This window comes from Prinia subflava, chromosome 9, assembly GCF_021018805.1.
Source record: "Prinia subflava isolate CZ2003 ecotype Zambia chromosome 9, Cam_Psub_1.2, whole genome shotgun sequence".
Classification (NCBI taxonomy): Eukaryota; Metazoa; Chordata; class Aves; order Passeriformes; family Cisticolidae; genus Prinia; species Prinia subflava.
This window is the reverse complement of record NC_086255.1, coordinates 26,416,093-26,442,996: the sequence shown is the minus strand read 5'-3', so window position 1 is coordinate 26,442,996 and position 26,904 is coordinate 26,416,093. Positions and strand designations below refer to the sequence as shown.

General features: G+C 42.3%; 1 protein-coding gene across 2 annotated transcripts; it reads right to left on the bottom strand.

Annotated features, from left to right (window-relative positions):
- Positions 1-902: 902 nt before the first annotated feature.
- On the bottom strand, positions 903-22,023 carry MMRN2 (multimerin 2). Of its 2 annotated transcripts, XM_063406030.1 has the most exons (7): positions 21,252-22,011; positions 11,895-12,017; positions 11,511-11,617; positions 9,513-9,575; positions 8,276-8,449; positions 5,332-7,227; positions 903-4,328 (listed from the first exon to the last, which is right to left on the bottom strand). In XM_063406030.1, exons 1-7 carry the CDS (start codon positions 21,527-21,529, stop codon positions 3,940-3,942), a joined length of 3,030 nt encoding a protein of 1,009 aa, XP_063262100.1. In that variant the 5' UTR covers positions 21,530-22,011; the 3' UTR covers positions 903-3,939. The 2 variants fall into 2 exon arrangements, with proteins under 2 accessions (XP_063262100.1, XP_063262101.1); XM_063406031.1 differs by lacking the exon at positions 8,276-8,449 and having other exon boundaries at positions 21,252-22,023.
- Between the last annotated feature and the right edge of the window lie 4,881 nt (positions 22,024-26,904).

Genomic DNA, 26,904 nt, shown 5'->3' with positions numbered 1-26,904 from the left:
TTTCAAACCTTTCTTTCCTTAACACATAACAAGAAATCAGACTGCACGAGGATTTGGTCTCTTTAAATTGGTATCTTGGCAAAGTGAACCCTTTTCCTATGGTTGTGGCTATGGCGTTGCTTGTGGAATGGAATGTCTTCAATGACTGCGGCGGTCGTGGCTGAATTTAAAACTCGGATTTCGTGTTGGCGTTGCAGAAGGACAGAATGAAAATTTGGGTGAGTGTTCGCACCTGTCCGTGGTGGAACGGGCAGCTTTGCTCTCGGTGTTGTATCGTGAAACGGCCACACGGTGGTGCTGTGTCCTAAAGAAACATTTTCTGGGAAAAAATTGGAGATTTTTGAGAGGCTAAAATAAGTTCTGCTGCCTGCTAGTAATAAATTTCAAAATGTTCTCCTTTATAAATGGGTGGACACTTGGCCGCTATATAAAAATATGTTACTGAGAAGTTTGCATCAGTATCTAAGAGCTGTATCCAGCGAAATGTGTAAACACCCCACATGGATGTTTTGTGGGCATACCAAAACCCAAACTGAGTAGTTAGCAAATGGAATCACAAGCTTTTAAATAAATAGCAGAAGTATCACTAAATTCAGAAAGGATCAGATTTCATTTTAATAATTTCTCTAATTCCTTCCACAGTCACCTTTCCCCAAAACAGCACTTTGGTCTTTCTCACTGATGTTAGTGCTCAGTATCAGCTGTAAATCTGAGCAGTGGAAGGACCACTCCTGTGGGCTGAGCACCTCCTGGCTCTGCTTCATGAGGAGACCTCCACGGGCTGCAGACTGGCTTGGTGTGGAAATTATCTGCACAATTCAGGCACTGCTGGATGTATAGAAAGTAAAATTGTTTGTATATGATACTATACTTGAATTTGGGGTACAGTAAAGGAGGTAGGCTTATTAATGGAAAAGGAAGAAAATTAGGAGACTTTTATTTTAAAGTGTACTATAACATACTGACATTCGTAAAGCAGCAGATCAGTAACAAAACAATTCAATGAAGGCACTTAGGATGCACAGCTTTCTACCTTATAACAAAGCTTAGTGGTTTGATCTGGAAATACAGAAACTTTAAGCAGTGGCAATGTTTTCTGGTAGATTTCTAGGAAGTACTAAAAGCTGTTGGAACCTTTTATTTCTAAACATGAGTGTCAGGTTGACATTTTACATATATATATATATATATATATATATATATATATATATATATATATATTCTGCAGTGAGCACACGTTTCTGTGCCTGTTGCTGCCTGGCCATGAGGCACATTAGTCTAGTCAGTGCTGTGAGGGAAACTGAAACTCTTACAGACAGTTCTTCCCTATGGCCAGCTTCAGGTTGTTTTTCATGTTTGGAAATTCTCCTAAATCCACTGAGCTAACCAATACCTGTATTTTAAATTACCTTCATTAAATTGATTCCTCTAATTTGCTCTAAAAATACAGGTCATAGTGATGTGGCTGTGTTAATCCAATAAAAAAGCCCAAACAACCATCCCACCAAAAAAATGCAGGAGTGGTTTAGATGGAGGCTTATGAAAAAGCTTGTTCATTGCTTTGAACAAACAAAACCACAGCCCAGTAGATTAATCATCATTCTCTTGTTGCCTGAGAAGGAAGTCAGTCTTCCTGGCTTATGCAGCCAGCAGAGCGATTTAACCCATTGTCTTTCATGAATTTTTTGCCTCATTGTTTAAAAATTAGTCTTCCAGTCAAGTGTGTCTTCTTTGTATGTGCAGGTGGCTAACTTAAGCACATAATTGAAGATGTCTTTAAAATACAAAAACATCTTTAAATTAACATTTTGTTCACTCTGGAATCAGTGTTCTCTGAACTCATCTGGCATATTCTTCAACAAAAGTAAACTCTGGTAAGCACCAGGAAGGACACCAAGCCTGTAGAAGTCCTGACTGGATGAGCTGCAATGCTCTCTGCTACCTCCTGTGTCCATTTCCAAGTGGTTTTCATTCCACTGAAGCTTTCTGTCAAAGCTTTGAAAACAAAGTGTTTTAAAATACAGATGTGTATCATATCCCCTGTATATAACACAAACGTATTCCCCAGTGGTACTGATTTGTGAACTTGGCTGGAATTGGTGAGCACTGGAGATGAGGTGTTCCTGAACCAGCCTGGCCTAGGCAGCACGCCTGGCCTGGCTCTGCAGAATGCTGCCACCACAAAGTCAGGAATTGGGGGAACACTGGTAAAAACCCATCTGAGTCACCGCAGGGTGGGAGCCTTGTACTGAAAGAACCTAATGGGACAATTTGATGGCTTTCTTCATTTCACCTCTTCAGTTTTATTCTTCTCTTTCTTCCCTCAGATATTTTGAGCAAAAGTGGGACAGAAGGTGACACTGAGTTTGCAGGCACTTTGTGCTGCCTGGAGCAGAGCAGTGTGAGCCGTGGCTCCGTGCTAGAAAAACAGGGATACCTGGCCTGGGCATCTCCTGTGGAAATCAGCATTGGCCACGAGGAGATCAGGAGCAATTTTTGTTGTTAGTCTTCTTGGATTTTTCAGGATAGAGAAACAATCCTCTCAGCAAGTCAGTAGCTGAAATTGCTTTGTAATTTTATTTCAAAAGATATGTGTTGTCTGCTTGTCAAACTGTTGCTTTAAGTGCATTGGAAGTGCATTTAAGTTGGTACCAGTGTGCTGGGGGTTTTAACAATTAATGATAGTTTAGCATTGCTTAGAATACGGGTGGGTGGGGAGAAAATTCTTAACAGCAGAATAGATGTGTTAAAAGTGCTACCTTAAAAGGGTGCAATTTACGTAATAAGAATTTATATCTTCATCAAAAATACTGAAAATTTCAAAGTGCATTTCATTTTGGCAAATTTAATTGTTTTAATATTGCTTTATAAGGTATTAGGATAGACAAAAATACCACAATACTTGAACTTCTTTATAGTGAAAGTCTTTGGGAAGTTTTATTTGACAGAAGAAGAGTTTAAGACATGACCAAGCATGGTCACCTTGAAGTTTTGGAAATCTAAAAAAAACAAACCCTCTACATTTGAAGAGTTCTACTCTTTGGTTTACTCTAATTACAGATTTATGTTCAGCAGTGACAACAGACCAGTGAGCTTGCATTTTGGTTTTAGTTTTCCTTGCTTGGTTTTAAAATATTTACTAAATGCTGAACTCTGGGCTGAATTCATTATAATCTCCAGTTTTAACTCTAGAAATAAACTGCATTTTCACCAATACTTCTAAAATATTTTTGACATTTTCCTAGTGTCTAAATGTAAATGTAATTTATCATAACAATACTTTAAGTTTTTTCAGTGTAGCTGAAATACATCACAGGCCCAGAAACAAAGACACTGGGCCATTTATGAGATCCTTGCTTGCAAATACTGGCAATAGAGTGAATTTTACTGGGTTTGATGGATCTCTTCTAGTGTTCCTGTTGTGCACAGACTGGGACATTGGAGTGAGTTGCAGAAGTTTCCAAGGTAGCCTGTGGTCCACAGAGAACTAAAAGGTAAAATTGCCCTGGCTCCTGGGTTTTGAGGTACCATCCACATAACATCAGTGTGCAGTCCTACCTAAAATCTGTTCCTTGCCACTGATGGGGGTATTTGCCATGGAAAGATATTCTTTTGCCAAAGGAAAGGAGGAATTTGTGTTAAAAGTTAAGTCCCACAAAACATTTATGTGCAGTTCTCACATTGGAAGGATTTGAGAATGTGTGTGCTGATACATCTGGAGTCCAAACCTTTAGCTTTTCACTTAAAAGAAAATCCCGTTGCTGCTCATAAGCAACTAATGTAAAGCCAAACACTTCCAGAAAAGAAGCATGAAGACAAACCTAGGGTAGTGCTATGTTTAAACACATGCAGCAGCATTGAATACATCACAGATGAAGCAATAGTGAATGCATCCATTGCATCTATGGGAAGAGATTAATAAAACATCCATGTCACTATTCAAGTTTTGGATATTAGGAATCCACCCATCGTTGTCCCAGGGGGGCTGCGTTTCACTACAGAGCCGTGCAGCAATTCAAAGCACACTGTCTCCCCCTTCTCCATTTCTGCCAATGCAAAAGTAGTCATGGTGTTTCCATGTGGGGTTTTCCTCTGACTGCTTGAGAGAGTTCTTTTGTAGCCACGGCTGAAGGAGAGTTGTCCCAGTGCTGGTCCTGAGCTGAACTCCACCGAGATGACAAACAGGTAGACACCTTTGTGTGGTGCTTTGAAGTGGCCGTGCTCAGAGAAATAGCTGTTCCCATAATTGAGGTACGTTTCATTAAACCTCACAGTTTTTTCTTTATCCTTCCTTTCTGAGAATCCCACGTGGAATGCCACCAATGAGTCTGAAAAAGAAAGAGGAACAGGATTTTAGCAGTGAGTGAGCACACTTCTCTCTCCAGGATCACCAGGATGGAAGATAAGGTGAATCCCTATCAGGCCTGATTTTTGTATGCTGCTTTGCAAAGCTAGACACTGGAAATGGTTTTGTGCAGTGGAGTGGATCAAATGATTCCCTGGAACCCTTGGAAAATTGTAACACTGGGACCACCCAGGTGAAAAAAAAATAGAACTTTTTTACTGTCCTAAAAATAAATTAGTTAAGAATATGTTCTCTGCTTTTTTGGTCTTAAGTACAGTTTTGCAGCACAGATGCCTGAAGGGACTGGTTTTTGTTCTATGTTATTTGTCCATAGCAAGGGCTGCAATCATAAAAGCCAGTGTTAAAGCTGTGGTGGTTGTAATTACCAGGTTCTTATGCTCACATGTTTACAGGGAAAGGGTAGTGGCCAGTCCCAGTGAAGTATAAACTGAAAATTTGTCTCTGAAGCTTAGTTATAAGAGAGTATGTGCTTTCTGGTCAGTCCTGCCTGTCCCACTTGTGCAAATTACAGCAGTTCATTTCATGCATCCATCTGCCTTGAGAAGGATTTGGTGCTTAGAGTATGCTCTTTGCACAGCCAGGTAACAAAGTAACAGGGAAAAATAAGCATTCCACATCAGCTTCTAAAGAGAAGACTGCTACTGCATTAACAGGAGCACCTACAAACAAAATTTGTCTTCTAAACACCTGAAGTTGAATTAATTCAAGGCAAATTTCCTAGCAGTTGTAGTGGGTGTGATTTTACTGGCCTCAAGCAAAATACAGCAGAGTATCGACTTGGTTCCCACTCTAACTGCTTTTTTTGATGGAGGGAGGATGTAAGTAATGTCAGAATTTCTCTCTCCAGCATCCCACAAGATACCTGATCATTCTCATAACTAATACTGATAAGCTCTGTGTGTGGAACAGCAGGGCCTAGAAAGAGGCTAGACCTGCACGTGAGCAAGTAAAAGAAAAGAACACACCTTTTTCCACAAGTTCTGTCTGCACTGTGTGTCTTCCACTTATCATTTGTGTATTTTCTCTGTGCTTCTCAGGCCTTTTCTTTTCTCTTTGCTTGTCATGACCTTTCTGTTGCCTTCTCCCTTTTTTGTTCAGCATTGACTGAATCTTTGTAACATCCAGACTCATATTTGAGGCACCTAATTCTTCATTACTTCCAAACAGCTTTTTAAAAGTCACCAGGTGTTCCTCCAGATTCTGCTTGATGGTTGCTAAATCTGCAGAGAGAGTTTCTACAGAAACGTTGAGTGGCTCAATTGCGTTTGCTATCGTGTGGTTGCAGCAGAGACTCGCGTCACCTCTGGATTCATGCCTCTTGATGGCCAGGCTCAGGTGTTTGATATCATTCTTCAGAGTCATGATATCATTATAAGCTGAGCTGTCCAAGGAGTCATCTTTGGCAGCCTCGTAGTTAGGCTCCATGTGTTCTATGATGGTGCGTTGACTGCTGACTTCATGTAGAGCAGAGGAGGTTTGTGTTTCCTCTTTGGGAGACATGTGAGCACCATGATTATTCTGATGACCTCTCTCCAAGGGATGAAATCTCCCCCTAAGAGATTCTAAAGTCACGTTTTGTTCTTGCAGTTTGTCTGAGAAGTATCTGAGAGATTCTTGCAGCTGGAATACTGATGGTATTAGGCTACTAAAATCATCTTCAAAAAAGACATCCAGAAATTCATGTCTCAGTAAAGCCTCCAGTGCTTCTTCGTGTCGCATTGCATCTTTCAAAAGAGAGCTAAAAGAACTGTTGAGATACTTGATGTGTCGATGAATTTCTTCATCTTTCTTCTTCAGCAAGCCTATGTCTTCTGAAAAAGCTGTAACCTGGGACTGCAGCTGTCTGTTCTCTTCTTGACGGAGGCTAAGAGACAGATGGATGGACGGAATAGCTGAGGAGAGCTCTTCAATTTCGCTCTTGAAGAAGTCTCTGAAAACTGACTCCAAGTGCTTCATATCCTTTGACTGGGTACCTTCAAGGGAATAAGTGCTGTTCCTGGGATCTTCCTCCAGTACCTCAGTGTCAGGAGATATTCTCTGGCAGTTGCATTCCTCCATGTACCGCAGCAGATCTGAATAGTTCTCCTGAAGGTTGGAGAGAGTGTAGTTGAGCTCTGATATCTGCCTTTCCATTGCTGCGTTGTTTTCTTCCATAATAACTGATTTCTCAGCCAAAGTTATTGTAAGATCTTCTGGCCTGTACTTTGAGATGTTTTTCTTTAACTCCTTAAACCACCTCTCTAAAACTGCAATATTCTGAAAGGCCACATCTGACTCCATGTAAAGTTCTTTAAGCTGCTTTGCATGCCCTGACAGAATGTCATTCATTTGTTTGATGGTTAATTGGCTGTTCTCATCTTTGGGACCATGATGTGAAGAGAGTTCCGTTAAATTTTTTTTCAAAGCCTCCAATTTATTTTCAAGGAAGTTTTGCTCTTGTTTCATGTTTGCTATGCTGTTGTTCAAAGCTAAGAAATGGGACTGCTGTATCTTATGAAGCTTCTTGAGTTTTGTGTCAGTATCTGCCTTGATCATGCTGATATTATAGTGAATATTAGCCTGCTGCATGTGCACTTGGTTCTCTATATCTCTTTTCGCCTCATCAACTTTCACAATGTTTTCTTGGACTTTTGATTCAAATTTAGTTCCCAGCTCTTGGACTTCCTTCTTGGGCACAGTGCTCTCTTGGAATCTTTCTATGCTTTTCTTGTTGGCTTCCACATCATGGGACAGGTTTCTTACTATGTTGGAGAGGTTCTGTAAGCTTCTGTTGAAGCTTGCCCACATTGGGTTAAAATGTCTCCTAAGAAAATTCTCCACATGAGGAAACAGAACTTGCTGCAGAAGCCTTTCCTGAGGATCTGTTAATACAGTTGAAAAAGAAAAATAGTTAAATTTAAATTCTTTTATCTAGCCAGGATAACCCAAGTTTGCATTTTTCTATAGTAGTTGCCATCTTACTCCCCAGAATCTGACCTCATGATAAATTTCAACTATTGCAAAAATAGCCTCATGTTAAATCTGTTACTGTAAAGAATATGGTGTCTATGAGTGCACAGAAAACAACTTTGATATGTGTTGACTTTTCCATTTATGTCTTAAAAACAATGCTTTTTGAAACCCCTGGACAGGTGGATTTGCCAGTGGCCATAACTGTCTGTTTTCCCAACAGTTCTTAGTTGGTGAACCCTTCCTTTTTTGGTTGTGTCATAATGCTCTTCTTCTCATGCTTTCAACTCCACAAAGATATACAGCATCTTGACAGCTGAATATTGTAGGTCAGGAGTAAATAACTCAAAAAATCTCTGAAGTATCTGGACTATATGGGAATTATAATAAGGCTCAGTTCCTAACTTTAAAGTTAAAACCTGAGTACCCTGAAGCTCACTGAGTACCATAGTCTGTATCCTTAGCAAATGTTTCTGCAGGCCAGTGGCTCACTATGGTAGGTTAAATTCAGCAGCTCTTTCCTTTTCCCATTCCTGTGTATGGCAGGAACAGTTCCAGAGATGGGTCAAATGTTCCATTTTTTCATGTAACACCAGAGTGCTATTCCTCACCTCAGAGTATATAGCATGAGTATGGAAAAAGAACAGATCTAAACTCTGCACCCCCACAGAAGAGAGGAAGCCATAGAAGCAGAATAGTAAGGCTAACACATTTTAAATATAAACAACCTCTTTGTTCTGTGATTAAGGCATATTCTGAACTCTGCCTTTCCTCTTATGTCCCATTTCGAGTTACTCTTTGGTTCATTCATTTGCACTGGGATTGCACCCATTTTTTCTCTCTCTAGAAGCAACCAGCAGACCAAGGAATATCAGGGTATTTTTGCTTTCACGTTTTCTTTCTGATCTCTGTGTTTTCACCAGCTGCCATGGGCTGCTAATGCTGCATCAGACCTCTCACCTGAATTGCTCTGGTTCACTTCTAACACCATGCTTGTACCGTTGTTTTCAAATAGCCTCTGTAAGTCACCTAAGGTGCTGGCTGCTTGATGAATATCACTTTGAAGATCATCCAGTAAAGCCTCATGATTTTGAATGACTTCGAGCATTTCTCTTGAATCCACTGATGTTGACACTAGTCACAAGATTAGAAAAACAAAGTCATGCAACAGGGTGCAGCGACCAGGTGACAGGTATTCATGCAAGACCTCTGAGAACACCTGTCTGGTTTTCACTCTGAAAATTTTGCACTGACATTTAGGGGGTCTGTTGATTTCTGTCACCTTAAATTGCAGTTTATCTGCAAGGATTTTTTTTTCAGCATTGGTGGAAACTTAATACATTCACATATTTACAGAGAGCCTCAGCTACAACAGCCATGATGGCAATAAAATGCTCTTAATTAGAAATCTCCCCATGCCATAAAAATGTTTTGGAATACTAACTCTTTTCAAGCCATTGACTGTAAGGATGGCAAGGTTTAGCAACCTAGAATAAAAGGAGGGGATGTAAGAGCAATTGAGACATTCCACTGAGGAGTCAGGAGCACAGAGTGTGTCAGAGCTGACTCACAGAGGAGCCCTTTAACTGATGTTTTTCTAAATAAATACTTGCAAATTCGAGCTGTAGATTTCAAAGTGTGCAGGACTTCCCTGAAGCTAGTTGCTGAAAGGCACTTAAAAGCACTGCAAGCCACACCATTTCCCAGGTGGTAAGGGAAGGTCCTTGGTACTTACACTGGTAGGGTGGAGTGCCTGAGGTACAAATCTACAGTACCTTGTAATGTAATCTCAGAGCTGCTGGGGGGCTGTTCTAAAATAGCATTTTCAGTGGATTGTTTTTCTGGTAGATCTGTGAGCGTGGTGTGCTGTCCTGTGAACTCACTTTGCAGAGCAAGGGGTTAACATCCATGCCGCTGAACGGGGTAAGGCTCTGCCCCAGCTGGCATTCACTGACTGCCAGACAGCTTTGAAACTTCGGGATGCTTTGTTGTGAGCATTCACAGAGTGTTACAGCAAAAGCCCTCATTTGTGTCAATAAATGTATTGTTTCAAAGCTTTCCCAGAGAAGGCTTTCACTAGAGAGATTGCCCATAGCTTATCACTTTAAAATTACAGCTTCAAATATTTCCCCCCAGCCCCCCTTATCAGTGACTGAAAGGTAAAAGGCTGACAAGCAAAATAACTTCAAGCACTTACTGTGGTTTGAGAACTCTTCTTGTCCTTCAGTTTCAGATCCTGGCACCAGAATAAAATTAGGATCTGCAATTGAGATATGATACAGCTGTGAAAATGTTTTAGATGCAGAAACTACTACAGTTTAGCAAGGCCACCCAGGAATTTCATGTGTTGTGTAACTGGTGAGGCTTCCTGGGGAAAGAACACCTTCTCTGGAGAGCTGATTTTCCTTGCACTGGCAGACAACATTGCATACATGGCAGTGCTGTGCAATATAGCATGGGGATTTTAAACTCATGCCAAGTTATTGCTCATAAGAAATTAGTCTATTGCAAATAAATGGGGCTTTTTTCTTTTCTGGGGGTCCCATCTGCAAATTCCTCTTCCTTGTTCCACAGTTACCTGGACATTCTGGTGGCAGCAACAGTGAATGATGCTGTACAAATGAGGAGATAATGATGGAGGAGCTGGTTGTGGTCGATGAGTATAACAATAGACTAAAATTATGCACTGCATTTGGTAATGCCTTTCCACCATTATGAGTGAAGTTCACCTCTTAGAGATCAACCCACAAATGAAAGCTATCTGTGAAGAAAAGCTAAACCTACAGAGATTTTTATCTGTGGGGTCTGTAGGTGAGTTAGACATAGATTGTGGAAAAAATTTCAGATATATGATTGCCTTTTTTGTTATTGTTACCTTAATTGCTAGAGGGAATTACTCTTTAGCCACCTAGTTTCCCTTAAGTCCATTTAAATTCTTAAATCTGTTTAAATTCTGCTTTTTGAGTATTATTTGCTAAATCCTGCCAGTGCCGTTTTTAAACCACCATTCAGTTTTTAAACCACACTGTCTCCCCTCTCCCTTTATTAGCAGCTGCATGGGTCATAGAACGGTTTGGGTTGGAAGAGGCCTTAAAAGCCATCTAATTCCCACCCCCTCACCATGGCGGGGAACCTCCCACTAGACCAGGCTGCTCAGACTCCCATCCAACTTTGCCTTGAACACTTCCAAAGATGGGGCACCCACAGCTTCTCTGGGAGTCCTGTTCCAGTGCCTCAGCACCCTCACAGTGAAGTGTTTCTTCCTAATTCCTAATCTAAACCTGCCCTGTTTCAGCTTGAAGCCATTTCCCCTGCTCTTACCACTACATGCCCTTGTGAAAAGTCCCTCTCCATGTCTCTTGTAGCTCCATTAGGTCCTGAAGGGAGCTCTGAGGTCTCCTTGGAGCCTTTTGTTCCCCAGGCTGAGCAGCCCCAGCTCTCTCAGCAGCCTCCACAGCAGAGGTGCTCCTGGACTCACTCAAACAGGCCCATGTTCTTCAGGTGGGGCCCCAGAGCTGGGTGCAGGACTCAGGAGGACAGAGTAGAGGGGCAGAATCCTCTCCCTCAACCTGCTCCCCCACTGCTTTATTCAGCAGGGCAGTGGATTACAGTGGTTCACTCTAAAGGCTCTTCCTGCAGCTTTATGGAGGCTGCAGTGTGGGCACTGCTCCTGCCTGTGCTGGAGAGCTGCTCCCTGTTCAGCGCCTTTGCAGCCAGGGTGAGCAGAGAGGGGGAGCAGTGCAGGCTGCAGAGTGAGGGCTGCCCTCTCCTCTGAGCCTGGACACCTTCAGATCTCCCTGCCACATGATTTCAGCCTGTGAACTGACCACTGGGGCTTTTCACGTACTAGTGTTGCTTTTGATGTCACCAGTTCCTACCTGGAATTAGGCATTCTTAGATGGACATTCCTAGATGCACATCTAACAGGCTTTCCAGCAAATGAATACCTTTCTCCATGTGTAAAGATTACAAAGGTGCTATTAACAGAAGAATAGGTAGCTAATGCTGTTTAACTATTAATTGCAGCTAATTACATGAGCTCTTGTCTCAAAGTATCAGTGATTTGGGACATAACAGAGTGAAAAAACAAGGCATCAATTCTGAAAAAAAGAGAAAAATTAGGCAAATTCATTTCTTGCCATTGTGCCTGGCATTTAATCATTCACTCCTATACTTGTTCTCCAGCTTTGCTTACCACGCTGTTCACAGTCCTTGCCAATAAATCCAGGGCAGCATTTCCACTGCAAAGACTTCAAAACCTTCTGTTTCACTTGGTAGACTGGCTTCAGAGCTGTCCTGTACCTGGGGAGGAAGGGTCTGGGCATTAGATTTATTGTAATACAGTCCTTTGTCATCAAGTTTGGACTGATCCTGAACTTCTGTAGTATTCTGATGAGGTATAGAGAGAGTTTTATTATTAAACATATTATTCCAAAATGTCACGGATACCAAGAGAGATAGAAGTTTGTTTAAAAGTCCCCTGGAAATAATGATGAGGTTTCAGTACTGTTGAAAACATTCCTTTAGAGACTTCAAGGAAAATTCTGTTTTCTTCACTGGTTTTATTTAGGACACTTACATGATCTTCTGGCACTCTGGGCCTCCATTTGGGCAGGGCTGTTGGGAGTTGACAATGTACTTCTCCTTCATGCAGGCTTCTATGTATGTGACCAGCCGGGACTGCGTGAAGGAACACCAGTTCCTAGTGGAAAAAAAAACGTGGGAAAGGAGTCTGAAGTAGGTCTCTAAGTCTCTGGCTGTAACAGTGCCAAGAAAAAGTGAAATGCAGAAGGACCTTTATTTTTACTTTTGTATTTTTTCCCAGCTGTATGATGAGGAAGGTGGAAAATGCTTTCTACCTTCTCCCTCCACTCCCAATTCATTTGTTTTCATTTGAGATGTTTATCTGAATTTGTTACAAAAGGGCTGATTGTCTGAACTTTGATGCATTAGTTCCATTTCCAGTCCTTTCATTTTGCAGGAGAAATTTCCAACCCATGATAACTTGTGGGTTAATGTCACTTTAAATGTCAAATTGCCTTTCCAGGCATGTTGCCATTTCAGATGCCTAATGACTGACTCATCAGGTTGAGGCAGACTGCTGCTGAAAACTTAATCTGACAGTAACTCCATTAATAATATCTTCCTAAGTATTACTTCTTCAAGATAATATAGTAAGTGATTGGATTTTATTAAATAGGCTAACTTCAAAATAATCTCTCTCATCACCTGCAGGAAAATAGTACCGGGAGGGAAATGGTTGTTTTAGTTTTATGCTTCTAGCAAGGACAAGTGAGTTTTGATAGTGTGAATAATTTTCCAAGCCAGAATTACATAGGCAGCTATTAATGTGAGTGCAGGTGAGCCTCTTCCTTTAAAGTCAAGACTTGGCTGAAGTCTGATGGTTAAATCCAAGACCAGAAGGGGCAGGAAGCGACAAGTGGTAACTCTAATGGAAACAGCTGAACTTCAGGCAGTATATTTTTAAATGGGAATACAGGAACCAAATCTCCAGCTATCAGCATATATGGGAAAAGTTTGCCCCTCTCAGGGGCTTGGTGAAACAATGGGGAACCGAGTCCTGCACAAAAGCAGAAGCTGGCACTGCAGCAGCCAGGAGAAGGGGAGGAAGCTGCAAGGAAGCTGGAGACATCGGGATGGAAGGGCAGACAGCCTGGGCTAGCTGGGAACAGTTCACCAGGCCTGCTGGGCCATAGCCTGCATTGCTCCCCTGTTTCTTAAGAAAATGTGATTGAGATTTCAGCAAGCACTCATGCAAGCAAAGCTCTTCATCTGTTAGAAGCAAGGGCAGGAATCTGGCAAAGCCTGCAGTGCTGGGAAAGCACGACAGGAAAGGAGGCTGCTGCCTTTGTTGGGATTTCCAGCCAAAACAACTTGTTTGAGTTGTAGCGTTGAGGCCTTTGCAAGTGACTGGGGGAAATTTTGGGCCTGTGATCAATGGGAGTCTTGATTCTTATGGGACTGAACTAGAAGCCAAATCCTCAAATTCTTGTTGAAGTATTACTCTTCCAGAGTCAAACACTCTGCTTGTGTCAGAGTGTAAAACCACTCAGTAAAATCCAGCAGACCAGCTGGTGCTGGTCTGGTGACATCTGCCTCTGAGGTGTGCCTTAGACTGCCAAGCTTTGAAAGCTGTGGCACTTTTCTGGTATTTGGTGTCAGTTCAATAACTCTAAAACAGGGACCTGGTTTCTGCTTGGGTTTGGGCTGTCCTCTCTCGTGTGCTTGGCAAGGCATAGCTGGGAGAGGCTTTCCCCCTTCAAGTCCTCTCTACTTTTTCCTGGGGAGATGAAGTGCCCAGGCACTGTTGGTGGAGCTGGCTGGGATCGTTGCTAGGTGCAGGATCCCTGCCCCTGCCAGCAGGATGCCTGCCAGATCCAGGCAGGAATCTGCATTCAGTGTGGAAACCTCCTTTTAAAACAGCATTCTTTGGCTTCAGGGTTTTGTTCTTTCCTAATGAAAACAATCCACACCCAGTGAATCATCACCTGGGCTGTTTTTTTTATTTTCCCACCACATGCAAGTCCTTCCTAGGAAGTCCTTGGAGTCATGTCAGCTACATAGAGCAGAGCCAAATGTGCACATGCATCAACCTGTGTGAGCAAGCATGAGGCACCGTGGGACCATGGGTGCTTTTGCTGCACTGCACAGGTGGATGTGCACACACGTGGAGCAGGAAGCACAAGGATTCCTTTTCAAAACATGTTTTGAAACATGTTAATGTGAGGTACCTGGGGGGCTTCCCACTTGTAGAAAAGGGGTGATGTTGTATCAGAAATTGGATCAGTGGTTGATCCCAACTTGATGCCTGCTTTGGACAGTTAGTGGCATTCTGCAGAATGAATAGCATGAGGGGGAAAAGGGGGCTGTGATGGACTGTCAATCAAAACTTCCTTTAATGCTGCTCAGTTTTTATGGCCAGTTTTCTTTACCATATATTCACTGATTGTCTCTCACTTGATCTTAAAGGTTGATTTGTGGAGATGAAGGGCTATGTAATACCACAGTTTTGTTTTAATCACGGAAACTTTCAGAGGTTTTGAGTTCCATAAAACTTATCAAGGTTTATTCTTTCCTCAAATAAGTAGATAAGGCCTATAATGAGCTGCCAAATAGATACATGTGCCCAAAGATGAAACTTCTATTGCAGTATTTTTTTTACAACTTGTCAAATGCTTCATTTAGGGAAACTTTGCTATCTGTAACTAAAAATACTCCTTAACAGGATTGACCTTGAGGGAAAATATGTCATTCTTTAATGTTAAGTGCAACAATGTAAAAGACTCAGAAGGGCTTGGTCTAAAGTTCAGTGAGGCAAGCAGGACTTCTCTGGCACCAAAGGCTCTGAATCAGGCTGTGAAATTTCAAAGGGCTGCTCCTTCACAAATAGCACTTTCTTTCTTGAGCTGGTTTCTGGTTTCTTCACAACAGCAGCTCTGTGTTCTGCTGCTGCGTTTTTCCTTCTCTTTGTAACTATGTCGCTTCATTCACTGAATATGTAACCAACTTAACACCCTCTGCTTTTATTCTCTTTAATACAGTTTCCTTTTGGTGCAAGCTTCTGCTGCCAGGGACAGAGAGGGACAGAGAGAAGCTGCTCATGTGAGGAGAGCAGAAAAGCTTTCCCTGTAATGTGGTGAATGGTTATCACAAAGCTGAAAGTTAGAGCAACACTTGAGGGGACCCTCAGAAACTCAGGGCTACAGATGTTCCATTTGTTCAGTGACTTTTCCTGGTTCACATAGCAAAGAATTTAATTCCTTTTTTTTTTAAACCAGGAAAAAAAGTGTTTAAATAACTTTCTTTCCTGGACTGTGAGGGTTTTTTTTTTCCTAGACTTCATTCTAATTATGAATTGATCTTATTAAGTGGAGTGTTCACATGCATCTATTCACTTCTGCCTAATTCTGAGGCAACTGTGTTCTTTTCTCTGAGGTTAAATATATCTGATGACAAAGCATTCTGTATTTAAATAAGATTCAGCAAATGTAGGTTAGCTTAAGCTCCTTTTATTTGAAACTTTCAGGTTTAGAAAGTTTTTAGAAACTGATACTAAAATGATTTTTTTCTTACATTGGATCTAATTCTGCTTTTACTGAAACATAGCAAAATGGAGGCAGTACTTTCTCTGATTCTAAGATTTGAATGGGCCACTTTAATTCATAGGAAACAAAATAAACCCCACAGAACCAGGAGAAAAGGTTAGATGGCTGCTCTGCAGTAATTGACTTTGCTCAGATGAATATGGGGTAGTGTCTTTCCTTCACACAGACAATTACAGCGTGTGAGTAATGCTCCCCACTCAGCAAGGGACTGGCATGCTTTCGTTCTCTTTGCTGCCTGCAGTGCATCACTTTGGATGTTTCCTAGGTCAGTGGAATTTTTGCCTGAACAAAAGCTTCAGGAATTCAGGATGTTGGGATGTTTTTCATAAGTTTTGTTATTCTTTTGGCTGTACCAGTCCAACTGAGTTGTCCTTCACCATCAGTTTCCTCAGGTTTCTCAAGGGAGCCCATGTCTATAATTACTTTGAAAACTCCTGCCTAGCCATACCTGTGTCTGCTACTCACTGTGTGCAAAACTTCTCAGGACCATAACATTTTCCTGTGCAGCACAAAAGGCCCCAGATAAGCAGTAATTCCTGCTTGGTGTGCTAGAGGAGGGTGTTAGAAGACTGTTATTTCAGTTTAAACAAGTGATTTTCCACTAACTTGTACAGAATGACTTCTGATTTATACCAGTTGAAGAACATAAAAATGAGGCTTTAGCTGTGGTTGGTTTTTCCCTCAGAGCAAATTTCTCACTGACAAGAAAAAGCAGCCTCAATAAAATAGAAATAAAGTACCTCATTTAAATTAATTTAAGCTAAGACTGTGCATGTCAGTATTGAGACAGACGTATTTCTCCATCTTTCCCTCAGGAAACCTCCCAAAGAGAGCAGAACTCCTCAGGCAGGGTCTGGGATCTTCCCATGTTTCACCCTTGTTTTCACTGGGGTGAGAGCAGATTGATTTGCAGTTCACCTTAACAAACTGGACTGAAGAGTGTTAGTTTCAAACGTGGATTTCCATGCAGTGCTGGAAATCTTCCAGAGTAACCCAGGCTGAATGCAGTGTGTACTCCAACAGGTAGGCTGCTATCAATTGGGATAGTCCTGTCCTGCAGGATGTCCCAAAACCATACTGCAGTGAAGACTTTCAGAGAAAATGCAGTCCTGAACTGGGAGCAAGAGTTCCAGGAACAGCAGGCTTGACTGGGAGCTGGTTCTGAGCCAAATTCAACTGTTGTACAAACTGTTTCAGAGAAGTAAATGCAAGAGGTTTTTCCTCTTCAAGAGCATCCACAGCCATTGCCTCATTTCTATCGTCCCCCCTCCAATGGAAGCTCTACAGCCCATTGAGAGGGCAGCTTACACTTGGATTTCATCCTTTGATTCCTGCAGACTTAGGTTCACCCCTGGTACAGCCTGCTCATCCTTTGTCTGACCTCGTCTGGGAGCAGGAGTTGCAGCAGTGGCCACCCTTTGGCACAGCTGTGCTGTACCAGGGAGTCAGAACTGCTAATGTATTTTGTTCAGGGCTGCCCCTGATCCCTTTTCCAAGGGGCACTGACCCGCACAAGCAGGAAGGTGCTGGGTCCAGGTGGTGATAGGCTGATAGTGTTTCTGTGACTGTGCTGAAACAGGAGCTCCCTGCTATCTGCTGAAGAAATTAATTGCTGCAGCTCGCAGTAATGAGCTGTGAAACAAATCAATCCCGTGGGCACAGAGGGTTCAGTAACCCCTCACTGTGTGCAATGGAGCTGTGTCATTTGCATCAAGCAGGCTCTTGGGGAGCTATTCCACCTGCAGCTGAGCTGTTCAACGACAGCCAAATATCAGAGAATTTCCTGAAGTCCTGAAAGGAGCCAAGTGCCTGACTTTGATAGGAAACTATTGCTTCTGTTGATGCACTTGGCACTGCAAAAGCTATTGTTGAGCACTCAAGGCTGTCCCCCTGCTTTGCAGGATGTCAGGGGCTGAAGATCACTTTTAGCTGCACTTCATCCAAACTGTTTTATTTTAAGCATATGTTCTGTACTTCTTTGGTGGGAAATTTCAGTATCCCATAAGCTTCCTACAAAAGTCCCTGCCTTGTTTTGAAGAAATAGGTGAGTCAGTGTGAAACTGGTCTTAATTAAATTAATGAATTCTTCTTGTAACAGCAGACAAAAAATAATAAGCTATTAAGAGTGAACATTGACTTTCCTTAGAATAAGTGATTTGGGTTTTCTCTGCTTGTGTACTCTTGGGAGGATAGTTGCATGTTTTGATACACTGGGTAGTCGTGAGAACGAGCCTGATTCTTTGTGGCTCCCTGATGTGGAATGAGAGGAAAAGGTGAGTTTTTCAGAGATAACAGCACACCTGGCTGGCATCAGGAAACCTTCGTCTGATCAAGGGTGACTTCACAGAATTGTGTATCCAGAACTCATATTAGCAAGATTAAGGATTTACTTAAGCTGAAGATTTCTGTCTTTCCTATTTAATAGATCAAGTGGCAGAGTTTTGGGATTTTTTTTTCTTTTCTTTCCCATTTTTTGCAGGTATGTTGTAAAAAAAAATCCCAGGAGCTGACACTGTGTGTTTGTGGATTAAAAAGAAAGAAGGAAAAATGAAGCACCTACCCAGCTGCAGGGCAAAACCAGAACAGGGGCCACTTGGCAGTGATTAAACTTGTGGAAGCAGCAGTTCTGTGGGACTTTGGGTAGGTGGGAAGCCAGCTGTAGCTGCTGTGCTCCTTCCCGTGCCAGCACCACCATCCACTTGTCCCTTGCAGGGTGAGCCATCCACCTGGGGCTGGCTCAGTCAGTGTGGCTCCTGAGGGGGAAGGCTAAAAATAACCTCTGCGTTTTCCTAGGAGTATTTTTAGCCTGGAATGCATAAGTGATCTGGTTTACAGTGTTACTTGACAGCCAGGTCAGGCTAACTGAGGGTACAGGCAGCTTTGGGCTTTGCTCTCGGAGCTGCGTGTGCCTTTTACATGCTTCATTTGTCTTGGTTTCTTTAATGAAGTACAGCACTAAGTGCATGAAATCTGAGTAGTGAGCCTGACTGTTCCTGATGTACAGGTCTCCTTATTTCCCTTTTTAATTCTGCTGGAAGTTTTGGGTACGTGTGAATCCATTTACCTCAGGAGTAGAATAAAATAGCTGAAGTCAAACCAGTCAGCTCATATGAGACACAGCTGCTGGGGAGAAAAGCAGTATAAAAGTTGATTTCCTTTGGAAAGTTGGCTGCTTTTGATAGTTTTGATTTTGTACACAGACATTTGTCCACTTGAACATGCAGAGCCTCTCCTATTAGTTCAGATACAAGCAACAGCTGAGATACTAAACTGTTACCTAGTTCTTCCTCTAAAGGCCAGTGACTTCTTACTGATTTATATTTTAAAATTCTTACATGAAAAGTCTTATTCTTAGAGAAATTAGCAAAATGGCATTTTCCCAGCATTTGACTGGGATCTAATGAGTCATTTCATCTCACATGTTGAAACCAGAGGATTCTCACAAATACCTTGCACTACTTAGTCATGATGGTCTTAATTATTCAAATAAATGTAATATGAAAAATTATACCCTACATTTTTTAAAAATACAAGAATATTTTGTAACTACCACTATTCCTAATAAAAGGGAAAATAAGAAATGATTGAACAAAACACATCTCACTTTTATTTTTTTTAAATAATGAGAGTCAAAATATTGTCACAAAGACCAAGTTACCATAGGCTTTGTTTGTTTCCTAGTTCTGCAAAGGAAGTATTTTCTTATTCCAAAAGCAAACTAGATGTAAGACATCATTTTGGTAGCAAACTATTCTCCACCATCCTGGGCCTTTTTTGGTGTGTCTGTCACACCTTTTTATGGCATGTCTTTCTCTCCCTTTATCTCTCAATTCCTATTTAACTCCTGCTGCTTTTCTTCTTGTCCTCCCCTTGAGAGATATAAGCCCCGTTTCTTGATGGTCTTTTCCAGGGAATGTGTCACACTTGTAGGGAGGAAATACCAGATCCATGACAACATCTTGTCTGTGCATAGCAGGATACTGCAGCCACAGCAGCTGAAAGGCACATGAGGACTTCATGCTCTGAAGGTGTGTTGCTTCAACCATTTTAGAATTTGGAGTCTGATTACAAGAAGAATTGTGTTGGCCCTTCTTATTCACCCTTTCTCCCTTTACTTTCAGATATAATTGCTCTCAAAGTCTTGAATTTCTTTCCTAAGACCTAGCAGCTGCCTGGCCTTGTGTGTGCTGTGTGACAGCTCTGCAAAACAACAAATAGCTTAAAGCCACTGCCAGGCTAGATTTGTCTGTAGTCATCCACATAGCTTTGTAATAGGGAAGAATGTTATGATTTGACTCATTATGCAACTATCTCCATAAAAAGGAAGTATTTCTTTCCTTGGGAGGAAATTAGGATGAGTCATATCTGGTATTGAACTGAATTAGAGAAGCTGGTGCTGAACAGAGCTACAGAGCCAAGGAAGAAATCCTGATGAGGACAGTATATTACAGCGTCTTGCTGACCTGTAGTGCTGACCTTTTTACAGCATAGAATTTTCCTACTACTGGGAGTTTTCAGAATGTTTTCAGCATTTCAACTAGCACTCAAATTATTACCACCTTGCAGTGTAACTTGGAAGGCCAGAGTACCCCTTGGGCCTTGTTTCCTTCCTTTGACAGTGTCTGAGCTGCATTAACCAGGACTTGGTGAATTAACAGAGCACAACATTATCGAACACTACCCGTCAGGAAGCCTTGCAGGCTTTAGGAAGTGTCTCAGGGCTGTTAGGGGGAGGTACAGATTTGTGGGAAGATGTAGTATGAAAGACAGTAAGGTTTTCATATACTCACCGTGTTACATGCAGAAGGGAGGCCTTAATTTTACATGTAGATGAGATTAGAAGCAAGATTGCATGCTTCAGTTTGCATGAAAGGGAAGCATGACATGAGCAAGGTTTTATAATCTCTTTCCATCTCACTTTTTTTCCTTTCCTCAAGAGCATTTAAAGGGAAAAGTACCAGGGCATCCTAAAGCACTGAGCTGTGAACAGCACTCAGAGTGCTGCTGTTTCAGCTCTCCTGAACGGGGCTCTGCTGTACCCATCCATCAAGGCTATAAAAGATTCATTCACTGTCCTGCTTGGTTTTCATCTATTTTAAACATTTAGAGACCTACTTACATGCCCTGTAAAACTTACACAAATCATAGGTTCTGGGAGTATTTCTAGTGAAGTACATGTCTTTTGCTCTCACAGTGGCTACTTTTCTGCTACAGATCACCATGAAAAGCATTTTGCTGGCATGACAACCTTCGGAAGGGGGTGGGGGTGTGAAATTAGTAGTAATTTTCATGCTTATTCATTATTCCTTACTGTGTTATATTTACTCCTCACTATTTTTATTTTGCTAACATCCTGCCATTCCCTTTCCCTCTCCATTTCCAAGGCCCAAGTCTGCAGGCAGGCACATTCAGCTAATGGGCAAAGTTTGCCATGCTCAGCAGAATTAATCAACATTGGTTTATGATAAGAAACAGTCAGTAAAGTAACTTCCTCTAGTTCTGCTTTGCCAGAGGCAGAGTTTTGTTTTATGGCAGAACTGGGAGGCTTCACCTCTGCCGGGTGTGTGCACACCCCAACCCCACTCTGCTGTCTCAGATCAAGCCAAGAGCTGGTCCCATCTGTGGTTTCATCCTCCACAGGCAATTCAGCTTTCTGTTTGTGTGGTTAAAGCATTTAAACCACTCCTGTTTGGATATAGATTGGTCCCTAAAATCTAATGTATTCTATGAGAAACTCCTGATGAAAACGGTCCTGTATCAACAGAATATAACAGAGAGGGTTGCCCTCTCGTTGTGTGTGGGGTACTTACCCATTTTGGGGCTGTGGGCTCGCGCCTTCAAAATCCCCTCTCTCTTCGTGATGTGAGAAGATCACACTTGAAGGGTAATCTTGAGTATCCTCCCTGAGCCCCTCTGGCTCCCAGTAGCCTTCTTGGCGTGGCAGAGGAGTTCTCTGGGGGTGTGCAGAGGTCCCATGAGCTGGTGGCTCTAAGCTGTGCACGGAACCATCACGGTGTCTGCGATGGGCTGCGTGTTCCAGCTTAGCCAGTCCTACTGTACTGCAGACCAGCAAGAGCTTCACGAGCATCCTGGGCTGCTTCCCCCCAGCGACACCTGGCTCTTGTTCTTTTCTCTGAAGCTCAGCCTGAATTACTGCAGAAATGCCCCAGCAATATTCTTTAACTGGAAAGTTGGAAGAAGGAAGGAAAAATAATAAAAAAAAAATGTAACAAAGAGCGGAAAGAGCTTTCGGCCCTCCCTGCTACTGTGGAAACGTCCGTGGCTATGGAACAATGTGAGCCTGGTTCCTGTGTGGGGCTCAGACGTCTCTGACAGGGGGAAAAAAAGGTGGTAGGAATACAGCTTATTCAAGGAACTTCTGAGCTTGCCTGCCTTCTAAACTTATCTGTGAACAGGAACTCGGCTTTTATCAACTGCCTTCTCCCTCAGGCACAGGAAAAGGATGTTAGCTTAAAGGAAGAGAAGAGAAAAGAAAGGAAAGAAAATACTGAGTGCTCTAACAGACTCTCATTACGCTGGCAGAAAATGCCACAGACTTGCCTGGTCCAGCGCTGCACATGGAGGTTTTCTCTATATTTTAAAGGCTGAAATACCTTGGCTTTAGCAGCAGAGTATTTGTGGTATGTAGAACAAATTGCAGGCATTGAGGGACTCTGAGCAAATGTACAGTAAAAAAGAGCCTACAAACATCCATTCTTGTGTGGCCTTTGCAAAGTAGATCTGTGATTCATAGTCTGTTCCCATCAAAATGGAAGGCTTTCATGAAGCTGTCCTTCAGAGAGGACAGGATAATTGAGCATTTTTAAGAATTTGTGTTTGGGTTGTCATCTCTTGGTGTCAGGCCTAATTTTTTAATATATTTTTTAAATTAGCATTAAAAGAAAAACCACTAGGCAAGAGCTGCTGTCAAGAGCTACCTCTGTCACCACATTCTGATAATATTTTTTTTAAAAAAGGCTGTGGAGGTTGCATGTAGTTTTCTTACTGGTTTTGCTTTGCTAATGGTGCTGCTTTTAGCTTTATTGCCTTCATTAACTGTGTTTCTTCTTCCACTGTCTTGCAGGGTGATGTGCTCTGGCATTTTAATAAATAAAGTGAAGGAGAATGATGCTCCACTGACAAAACAAGTGGGAATCCAGGACTGCTAGATCATCTTGCAGTGTGAATGATGAGATGAGCAGCCCAAAGTTCAGTATGTCCTGCAGAACATTAAATGTAAAGCTTTATGGATTTGTTCCAGCACCAGCTGAAAATAGAGGATAAAATCTCTCCAGGATTTTAGAAAGCCTTGTTATTAAAGGCTATGGATTTGCATCTCCTTATCACTGTCTGGACTTGCACCCCTCTGCTGATGCCCCTATTTTATGGTTAATGGGAGAATATAGAGAAACACAGAATAGCCCTTCCTGACCTGTGGTAGACACTGCTGCCCAAGAGCAGTGACAGCAGCATATGGGGCCAGCCAGAGAGAGGTTTTGCTAATTGTAAGGGAAAACCTGTTCTTGCTGTAGCAGTCACTTCTCCAGGGAGATGAAATCACAAGGTCTGGACTGAAGACTGAAAAAAATTAGCAACTTCCCTCTGTTCCTTCCTGCTGCTTTTATTTCAGAATTGTGTGCATCCTGCTGTAACACATGTCAATGTGTGAATATTTCATGTGCCGTGTTTCACATAGAAATGTGCATTTCTCACAAGTAACTGGATGTGACCTAAGCATTCTATTTGTTTACGTACTAAGACCATTATCAGGAAGGAACTGAAGCAAACATGAGACAAAACAAGCAGCAGGCTTGTAGCCTGACCTGCAGTGAGATCCTGGCTTGCAGAGGAGTGACTCTGTGCTGCAGGTACTGAAGTTATTCTTCGTGGGTGTGATCCCTCCCAAGTGATGGGGCAGAGTTTCTCTGCCATCCTCCTGGCTCAGAACATCTGCTGCTCCTCCAGGTGCAAGGACCTGTTTTTCTGTACCTTTGTGATGGTGCTGCCCTGTGGGTGCAGCAGGCACAGGTTTGCAGGTTAATAATTTAGCACAACGGAATTTTGGTGGCACTTACAAAAGATGCTAAATGTGAAGCAGGGCAAGGGCTGACGTCCCTTTCCTTGTGGTAGGCATAGCATGGGAAGCTGCCATGAACACATGAAAGGCATTCATTATTCCAAGGAACTTCCATACTGAGCAGTAGTTGAGATTTTTGTCTAGCGGCTGTTTTAATTTGTGATATCTGAAAACACGTTCAGGTTATACTGTTGGTTCAAAACATCAGATTTGCTGGCAGAACGAGCTGTGAGTTTTCTTTTATATCTGTAGAGAAACAGGTACGAGGAGTGTACCTACTCAGGAACAAGATACACCACAACTTTGCTTGCTTTTTTTTTGCTTTTGTGAGCTGTTGCTGCAGCATGGAACCAGGGAAAACAGACATATATTTGCTGTAACATCCTGCTCATTGCTTTCTGAGGTTGGTGTCTTCTAGGAGGGGCTTTCTAGATGAGCAAGATAACATTGATGAGCATGAGCAATGCACCAACATCAGTAGATATTTAGACACTCTTCAGTTGCCTAGTTTAGTGTTGGTGTACCTTACAGAGCTGGGTACCACTGCTCCAGTGAAAAAATGAATCAATTTAAAATATACTTTGGAAAATTATTTGGAAAGTGTTATTGTGAAGTCTTGTAGTGAAGTGTTACTCTGAAAATATACTTGAAACCCATTCAGTAAGTGATGTTATACTAATAGTGGTGTGGGGATGTTTGGAGATGCCCTGGTGGTTCTCACAAGTTTTAGTGGTTCTAAGAACAGCTAACTAAAATACATTGTTCCTCCACTCTTCATCCCCAGTCACTAGTGACTTTTTTTTCCCTCTGTGCTCTTATTGATGAAAATACTTTTCCTCCAAGTATTTCTGGGAAGGGCTTCCTCGAAGTACTCTTCAGACTTCCAGCTAGTCTTTAAAGAGTTGATACTGCCAGTTTCACTGGGTCGATCGCTTATGCCCTAGGATCTTGCCAGTGTCAGGACTTTGCTTTGTTCTTGCTTTGTCTGGTAGTTCTAACCACTTCCATTAAACACAGCTCTTAACCCCCTCTGACGCTGCCTGCCCTAAGAATTCCATGTCCTGTTTGCAACTCCATAACCAAGTCATCAAATGCCAGCACCGTCTCCTGGGTAATCTGCTAACTGTGCAAAATCTCATCCTGGCTCCTTTCCTTTCATTCAGGGTCAGAGCCCTGCAGCTACAGCTGGGTAGGAGGTGGGCAGCCTCAGAGGGGACAGTGCCAAACAATGAGTTTGATCAATGGCTTGTCCCATAAATGGCCTGGCTGTACTTGGGAAGCAAATGCTCCGGCTGTTCCAGTCAGCATGTCTCTGGAGAAACAGCCCTTAGAAATTCAGTTTTCTCTTAATAGAATCTGGTGAACTTGTTTGTTTCTCTTCTGTCTTTCCAGATTCACTCCCTACTCTGTAATGCTCTTAATTATGGACTTAAATTTCCAATCTGTGTATTTAAAAGGGAAGAAAAAAACCTTGAAAAAATGTTTAAAAAAACGAGAAAAGATGGAAAGCAGGTGTTGCTTTAGATTTGTATACCCCAGTTCCAAACCTCTGGAGCAGACTGAATAGCTGAAAGGATTTTACGTCTGGGAAGACAGTTTTGTTGATAGCTGCACAGCAAGGGGATAACTTCTCATTAGGCACTGGGATTTAGATCTGGAAAATGCTGTCTCATCCCTTGCCCGCTGCCGATGCGTGCTCATGCGTGTGCAGCTGCTCCGAGGGAACAGAATACGGGGGGAAGAGTGTCAGGAGGAGCCTGCAGGGCTAGAGAGCAATTCCTTTCTCTGCTCTGTCCATCAGAGGGAGAAGATGAATTCTTGTTGCCTGTATTTTTAATGGTTTGCTCAAAAGCTATCAGTGGTATTTGACAGCAGAAATCAGTCACAGAAGATCGCTGTACTGGCAGCACTCTGTGCACTGCATGTGGCTCATCCCTGTGTGTGTTCCTGAAAAATGGCTCATCCCTGGGTTATTCATTCCCTGGCTAAGGAAATTAGCTCATTACTTATGCAAACGTACATGCAGGGATTCAAGTCCTAAATGGTTTGCCAAAGGATGTCAGACAACTGCTTGTTTTCATTAGAGCATGGAAATGACAGATCTGTGATAGTTCTCCTTTCTGCATTTTGAAGTTTTCATAAACGGAGAGAGAGAGGAAGGATTGCTGTTTATATATAGCAAGGTTCAATCCTGTTAATGTTAATAATATTTTTCTTAAAAAAAACTTCCTGAACAAAGGATATTTACCAGCCACAAAAGTGGTCTGTCTTTCCTTTCCTTACCTGTCTTTCAAATGACATCATATACAATTTAAATACTTCAGTAGAGTATGACCAAACCACACTCCTTTCATCCAGTAAAAAGACTTTGTCAGCTGTTAGTCTCCAGCATAAGTTCATTGTTAAAGGACGAGGTTAAGGCTTTGTGGGCAGAGTAGCTTGCAGCTGGGAAAATTCAAGAAGGAAGAGACCCAAATGAAGTAAAACCCTGTTTAATCTGTTGCAGGCACAAAGGAGAAGACAGTAGAGGACAGGGAATGTTGATTTCTGCTTTACATGCTTTTCTTTGCCTTGCATCAGTGCTTTGGGAATAAGTAGACTCGAGTTAGAATTCTCTTGCCCTTATTCCAAAGTTGCTTCCAGGTGTCAGCCACCAACACCCAGGGACAGGAGCAGGCACGGGAGAGGTGGGCAGCTGCTCCTTCCAGGGGAAGGTTCAAGAAACTCTGCTGTTATTCAGCAAGAGGCTCAATGGCCAAGTCTGAGCAGCCAGAATCAAACTTTAAATGAGCAGCAGTGGATGGTTTGTCATTGCACAAATCAGGACAAGGCTTTCTTTTGGTATTATGCAGATCAGCCAAATGTCTTTGAGATACAGATTTGTTTACAGTGATGTAGCTGAACTGGCTTCTCTTAGTGCTGCAAGGCAGAAAACAGAGAAAAAGAGGTTGCTGCCAGGTGAGATAGGAACTTGGGGTCTCTGAATCGCCTGCTGGAGGCCTTTCTCCTTAGCTGCTGATTATCTTACCTGATGCAAAGGGGGAAACCTTACCTGGCAGAAAGTTAAGTCTCTAGCAAAATCTTAAAGCCAAGGTAGCTTGTATTAACTGTTTTTAGTTTTGTCTGAAGTATGATTGGCAAGAAACTGAGACTGAGTCCTCTGCTTTGAGTGAAAGGATCCTGCAGTCGCCTGGAGGTGGCAAACCCTGAGGAGCCATTATGGATGCTTGCCCTGTATAGATCGCCTACGATGTTGTCTTGAGTCCAGAGCCTTCCTAAAAAGGTTCCAAGGTAAAACAATGCCTGTGCAAACTCCCTGCTGCCTGGGAGGGATCCAAGAGCATTGAAATGTGTCCTGTGAGCCCTTTCTCAAGGTCATCGGGACA

Coding starts and splice junctions, on each gene's coding strand:
- MMRN2 (XM_063406030.1), bottom strand. CDS start 21,529: ATGCTCGTGAAGCTCTTGCTGGTCTGCAGTACAGTAGGACTGGCTAAG. Junction 11,618..11,894: donor CCAGAGTGCCAGAAGATCAT/GTAAGTGTCCTA, acceptor CTTCCTCCCCAG/GTACAGGACAGCTCTGAAGC. Junction 4,329..5,331: donor GACAGAACTTGTGGAAAAAG/GTGTGTTCTTTT, acceptor TTTCTTTTTCAG/ACTCATTGGTGGCATTCCAC.